At 35.1% G+C, this 7,310-nt stretch overlaps 1 protein-coding gene across 1 annotated transcript; it reads right to left on the bottom strand.

The window, feature by feature from the left end:
* Window positions 1–1,117: 1,117 nt before the first annotated feature.
* LOC147492120 (uncharacterized) lies at window positions 1,118–1,480 on the bottom strand. The gene has a single exon (XM_086567409.1). It carries the CDS (start codon window positions 1,478–1,480, stop codon window positions 1,118–1,120), a length of 363 nt encoding a protein of 120 aa, XP_086423535.1.
* Window positions 1,481–7,310: the final 5,830 nt, after the last annotated feature.

Here is a 7,310-nt window from a genome sequence, read left to right as displayed (position 1 = left end):
GCATTTTCATGCTTTAGCTTCCGCCTAGTTAGTTTATTTCTTCAAGATTTACATTCATCATTTCCATTCCAAAGAAAATTTTAAATATCGTAAGTTATTTTATCCTTAATAACACCATTTCTTTTCTAGTTTAATTCATGTCCTCTGCATTTATTTACTTGATGTATACAAAGAAGTTTTATTATTCCTTCTATGACCATGAGCTAATCCCCCCCGTGGGGAGGGTTATCTTTGCTGCTCGTGTAAAAATCGGGATTGACTCTTTAATATTCTAGAATCACTACTTAGGAATTAGGCTTATATTTGACATCTGGTCCCAAAATGACTGAGACTGTACAAAGTTGGATTGCTGATGCTCCAGAACAGTCTCGCACGCGACCCAAAATGTCTCGCGCGTGACTCTCTGGTGTCAAACAGCTCTCCAATTCATCCAGCTGATGTGAAATCGAGCTAGGAGCTGAAATGATATACCAGAGATGAGTTATTAATTAAACTTCTTATGCTAGTGCAATGCGACCTAGAGATGCGGGCATGTGCTAGGGATCAATACTCGACGTCGTCTCAAACACGAGATGAATTAGAGATGTAGTGATGTGGTAATAAAGACTGTTGAAAAATGATTCTTGCATGAGCATGATTAACTCTCTCCCTGTTTCTCCATCTTTGTTTACCTACATAAAAATCACCATAGTAATTTACATTAATTGCATTACCGTAAAATTGATTAAACCAATTAAAAAACCTAAAAATCCTACTCACCAAAAGTTGTAATTCCAGTTGTGAACCTATCCGAGCCCTAAGGTTTGGACGATCCCTTACTCGACCTATCTTACCAAACCCACGTGAGTAAGGTAACTTGACTAAAACGTACGACTATACGGACGTTGGACTTTGGACTTTGGACTTTGGACTTTGGACTTGGGTCTTTGGACTTCGGACTTTGGACTGTGGACCTCAGACTTAAGAAAATAAGTAACTGAAATGAATAAACGTGTATAAAGAGAGCATTTCTATCACTCACCTTCAAGATGGAATGGTATAACCTTTCAATGCCTGGTCTTTTGTACTGAATATCAAATTTCAATAGTCTCCAAACCGCTTCAGAAGCAGATAAGAATCAGCAGTCTAAGAAATTTGCAACTTCATCAACGTCCTTTACTATTTGATGAGTACTATCTTTGTCTGTAACCATGTTTTCAACAATAATTGCAGTAGCCCTGTCCCTTCCCTTGTTAATGTATTTGAAAAGGTATTTGATTGATCTTCCCTTGTTGCAGTGTTCCACATTAATATGAGCTTGGTACTTAACTATCAAATCAACATTGTGTGGAACAACCCATCTGTTATCAACTTCTATATTCTTCTTCATTCCCTTTCGATTGTTATTCCGCCTCCTATAAACTGTGAAGTCATTGTCGTCAATAGTTGTTTCTTCACTAAACGGTCTTGGATAGAACTTAGTACACTTTTTCTCATTCATGCAAGGGAATCTAAGTTTTCTATTCCACATAGCCCATGTATCATGAATTCTAGCACTGAATCATAGGCAATTTTGTCACCAATTGGGTCAGGTAACTCTGTTGATATGAGCTTGTTGATTAGTGAAGGAGTAGTAGGCTTCGAAGCGTTGTCCAGAAAAAGTAAAATGTGAGCGTGTGGTAAACCTCTCTTTTGGAATTCAATAGTGTATAATGCTGCAAAACATTAACAAAACCCATATTTATTAAAATTTTCATAAAATAGTATGACTTTTTAAATTATTTAAAATAGTATAGTATATAGGTTACCTGCCCAAGCCTTCCCAAATTTCTTGCGCTTTTGTAAATCAGTCATCAGTTCGTGCAATTTCATCTCAAAAACTCTTGTAACAATATCAGGAAAGTCTTCTGGTTTATAACCAGGAGCTATCATGTCAATACATTTCTAGATTTCTGGCCATTTAGGGTTGCATGTAAAAGTAATGAAGAGATCTGAGGAACCTGTGTGCCTGCATATTGCAATGGCATCTTGATAGTTCTGTCCCATGTACCGCGGACTACCTGTGAAAGATGAAGGAAGAACCAACCGTTTGCCTACAGTACCAGGCCTCATGTCACCAGCAACAACTGCATCTACTAATCCTTGATATAATTCTACCCGAATTGTTTGTTGATTATTTCAAACCCAATCCATTCTATTTTGTTCAACAGCTATGTAAGCATTTACACAAAGTTGCTGTCTCAATTTTTTCCCACGAACTATAGTCTGGCCTTCATTGCGTCTGAGTTGTAATCTAAAAGCATAGTATTCTCTCATACTAATATTTTTTCTTTTTCCAACTACTGCATTGTTTCTATATGGAATGTCAAGTCTGTATCCATCATTAGCATGGGGGAACAAAAGTGGATACTGCATTGCCATGAAACTTGGTAGCAATTCGTTGATTCTCTTCAAGCCAAATCCTTTCTTGTCCAGAATAACATCTATGTGCTCGTTAAATTCATCATCATTCCCACGATTAGACCAGCTATCTCTTTTAATGATGGAAAATTATAAAGTCTTCCATCTTTTTGTCTTCTATTAATCAATTGTATGCTGACGTCGGCCACATGACATTCTTTAAATCTATCCCTTGCCATTCTATAAGTCTTGGTGAGTTCGTTGGTAACATTCAACATATTTATCAATCCTTGAACAATGCTAGAATCTAAAGCATATTTTGGATTCCTCTTAACAATTTTCTTACTAAGAGAGTTCAACCTGTGGGTAACTTCATTTTCAGTATCATGTATGTACAACTGTGCAAACCTTGGACGTACTCCTTCAGCTGGAAGCAATGTTCCAATTTTATGGTGATTTTGCCCTTTTCTTTTATAAACAAAGGGTGCTTTTCCATCATTAACTGAGCTCTGAACTTGTCCACCAGTAGATGTGAACGCCAACATTGAGTTGTAAATGCCGATGTTTTCCATGTAATTTAACGATTTTGACCCTCCATTGCAATCCAAAAGATTCTTCAAAAAATTTGGAGTATCTTTTAGAAGAGGCAATTGAACCTTTCCATTCTGACAACATATGGAGAATTTAGGATTAATAGGTTTTTTGCTCCTATCATTCCTTTCTTAAATTGCGCATAAATAGCTCCACAGTGAGAACATATGGATGTTGGACATCCAAAATCCAAAGGCTCAAAACAACTTCCTGCAAGGCAAAAAGTTAATTCAAATTAAAGAATTTAATTATAATAAGAATATTAAACATTGCTGTAAGAAAATTACTTTTATGTGAGACATCTATTCCACGTGAAATGGAAACTTCAGTTTCATTGTCCACTTCAATGTTAGAATCTGATCCACTCATTTGTGATAAGTAATCATCATCACTTTCATCGTCAATGTAATTATCGTTTCCAATGCTCTTCAAATTCAGCATCTCTTTTTATTTAGCTCTATTTATTTTAGCTTCTTCTTCACTTGTTCCGGGCATAGATATTGTTTAAAAAATAATAATATGTCATTTAATAAAGTATTTGATGCTATAAGAACAATAAATTGAATACATAAGAAGAAAAGTATTTACCAAAACGTTTCATTCTACTAAGACGATTAGATTTATAACTTCTCTTCTGTGTTTTCCTCCTCTGTTTTCTTTTGACTGGGGTAGACTTTGTAGTTGTTGTTTTTCTAATTGATACTTGATGTTGACCTGCAATTTAAGAGTAATATTAGTATGATGAATATATAAAGTACTTGTCAGAATCGTTGTAAGTTAAGACATACTTTCTTGTGAAGGAACAATGTCACCAGAAGTTTCTTCCATATTATTAGGCTTGGTCTTCTTTGGAGAAATTTGAATCTCTACTTGAATTTCATCCGAATCTTTCTCTGCGTTAATGAGTGCTTTTCTTTTCAACTTAGCACGCATGTTGCGAAACCAAGTAACTATGTTTTTTCTCAAACATTACCGTGTTGATTTAGTTCAAATTTCAAATTGTTAATTATCTCTTTATTTGGACTTCCATTGAATTGATCAAATACTTGATGCAGTTTTTCAAGTTGGATTATTGTTGGTGTCCATCGCTTTCTCTTTGGATAAATTCTCGTCAACCCGAAATCATGTAGAATGTAATATCTTCTTTGAAGCCCGGAAAGAAAAGGAATCGAGTTAAAGCGAGAGAATCAAACAAATATGTGAATTTAGTGATATTCTTGTGCACGTGGTAGTGTTACTTACTTATTTATCTATTATTAGGTGATGGACTTCTAATCTCTCAAACTCTTCTATATCCAAGAGTTGAAAGAATTCTTGGTCCTATCATGGTTGCTAGCATTGCAGCAGTATGTTATCAAGATCTTTTTCTTTCTTGTTTTGGAGTTTGTCTTTATTTTTAACATAGATAACTGATTTCAGTTGCTTGTTTCACGTTCTTATTGCATGAAGGTTTTGACTATACTGGTTCTAGCAAGTTACCCTTTCATAGCTAAGCTTTCTGGGTTCAATCTTTCACTTTTACTAAATTGTGTAACTTTTCTGAAGAATGTCTTCCAAGTACGTAGTATGGATTTCATAATTTTTTTCCTTGTCATTGCAGAAATCCTTCGTCCTCACTCCTCACCATCATAAAAATTTTACTTGTATTTTAGGATAAAAACATTTCTTACTTTTATCATGTGTTTTCTACCAGGTATCCATTACCACTGGACTATTAGTTCTGCAGAACAATGCTGTGGTAATATTTCCCACATATGTTATACACATTCCTCTCCATTTTCTGAAAATAAGTTGTACATCATCATAACTATTGGTTTATGGATGCACATCTCTCACTATAAGGACAAGACCAACACCAAAGAGGAGCTGCAAATGGCATTTCTATGACTGGAATGTCTCTTTTTAGGAATTTGAAAGGGAAAGCGGAAGTAAAGACTTGACTTGGATTGTTTTGTATCTTTTGAAACTTCTAAAAGAAAGTTATCTAGATGTCGTCTGTAGGTATTGAACCTCTTCTCCCTAACCTCCACACCTAACATTTATTGACGTGCACATAATTTCTCCATAGGAATCACGTTTGCCTGGTGAACTCAAATGATGATACCGATATCTGCTAAATGACATGTTTGTTCAGAATGTCAAAGTCTACAAAGTAATTGATAGTGAAATTATTAATCTTGATCTGAAAGAGAAGAATTGGAGTTTAACACCTATTTTCTTCTCAGGTTTATGCTTATCATAAATCTCTTCCTTTGCCAATCACGTCCTCCAAGTTTGGTTCCATTGATCCTATATTTGGGCGAGAGACAGATGATGACAATGGATAGTTTTTCTCAAGTGTTTGTTGGAGAGGGAAGTCAAACACGGTTGTGACTGCCAACTCCACCGGGAGTATAAAGTTATTGCAGTTGGTAGAATGAGCTTACATTTCGATATATAACCTTAAAACAGCAGAGTTCTGATAGGACTTTGAATTTTGTAGAGGTTGAAGAGGTTGAAGAAGCTGAGAATTGAGATGCTAGGAGGGTGTTCTTTCAATTTGAATTGCTACATGAATATTCTACTTTACCCTTGCAAAAGTAACATGAGAAAACATTTTGATTAAGTGTGTTTGTATTTCTTATGTACCAAAAAATATGTACTAACAGTAAAAAAATACTAACCTTCAGTGGAAAGAATTTGGAGTTCTTTCAAAGATGGTGTACCAGGGAAAAACCTTCAGTCTAGGAAAAAAAAACGAGCCTTCAGTAGAAGGATGATGGTGTGTGCTTCATGAATATTGATGTGTTTTCTTAGGATTTCTTTCTGTATATTGGCGTATGCTTTCAATAGGTTTTTGTTGAATGCTTCATGAATATTGATGTCTTTATATAGATTTTTATATGACAGCAGTTGTATAGCATAAGAATTCTGTTGTTGATCCATTAACTAATTTGTATCCATATCTATTAACTAATCCATATCCATATCCAATAACTAATACATATCAATTAACTAATCCATTATAGCACGGAATAAGTTGTGCATTTTTATGAATCATAACAAAGCAAAATTATGCATTTTTTATCGAACTTGTTCACGGGATACTCTAATGGCAACTATAGACGATTGTATTACACGTATATTTTATGAATTGTTGCTTACATTTTTTGTATGTTCCTTTGGTGTTTCTGTTGTGCTAGGACATTATACATTCATTGTGCTATTGTTAGTTTCTCACCACGGTCTCATGGCTAGATTCTGAAAAAGGATTCTTTGTGATCTATCACCTGCATTAGGTACATATAACTTATGATTTTGTGAATGATTCGAGCGAACAAAACGTTTCATAATCAAAGGAATAGACCATTGAGATGTTGGAGTAAACCATGATAATTCCTATTATCGATAAAATCGGACCGCTAGCACGGAGTGTTTTTTTCGCTTAATAAATGAATCATACTCTCTAACACCGCTCATCGTGATCAATAATAAATCGGTTATAGTTCTCCTATATGAAACAACAACAAAGCCACAGCAATCACATAGTAATTTAACATTCGAAAGATGTATGAAATTATGAAAACACAATCACATAGTTCTCCCACATAAACTTCAAATCAATTTTGGCGTCCACGTAACAGCCGCAACAACGGGTTCGATGATATCCGCTAGGACTTTTGGCGCTTTTACCTTTCCTCCATATGCTAAGATCTCGCAAGCTTGTTCTTCTTTTTTAATTGCTAAAGAAAATTCATTAACCTACCAAAACAATATACAAACCCGAATATCAGAGCATGATCAAACCAAATATTTAAAGTTTAAAACCAATAGAATATTCTTAGCTTGTGTACCTTTGCATCAAGAGAAGGGGCACTGTGCCTAAAAAAATGAAAAAGGCCATGTCGGACTGCAATGCGAGCAAGCTTTTCAGTGTTAATATTGGAAGCACGAAGAAGCCAGAGTTGGCCCGGATCAAGATCAGGGTATGTTGGTGCATCCGATTGTGCAGCAGTTGTTGCTAAGCGTGTCCTGCATATGTACTCCAAAATGTAAGTCGGAAAGTCCAAAAAACAAACTCAACAGTATTTTATAACCATAATTTGACTAGAATCAGACTTCAATCATTGCATTAAAAACGTTAGAAAATTAACAATATTTTCCATTGTCAAAGACAAATGCTTACTTCTTACGTCCTGGTCTACCACTTCCACTGTCGTTCCCAGTAGCAGCATTGGTATCCCTCTCTGTTACAATCCCCATTACCACAAACAATGAATGGATAAATAAACGTAATCATAGTAGTACTTTCTAGTCTCATAAAATCATCTAGCCAGTAACCAAAGTTCATAAATGAGAAA

The sequence above is a fragment of the Coptis chinensis genome, chromosome 6, assembly GCF_015680905.1.
Source record: "Coptis chinensis isolate HL-2020 chromosome 6, ASM1568090v1, whole genome shotgun sequence".
Lineage (NCBI taxonomy): Eukaryota > Viridiplantae > Streptophyta > Magnoliopsida > Ranunculales > Ranunculaceae > Coptis > Coptis chinensis.
The sequence above is the reverse complement of the archived record's forward strand: the minus strand, read 5'-3'. Positions and strand labels throughout refer to the sequence as shown.

What these genes read in the sequence shown, in the direction of transcription:
- LOC147492120 (XM_086567409.1), bottom strand. Translation starts at nt 1,480, where the DNA reads ATGAATGAGAAAAAGTGTACTAAGTTCTATCCAAGACCGTTTAGTGAA.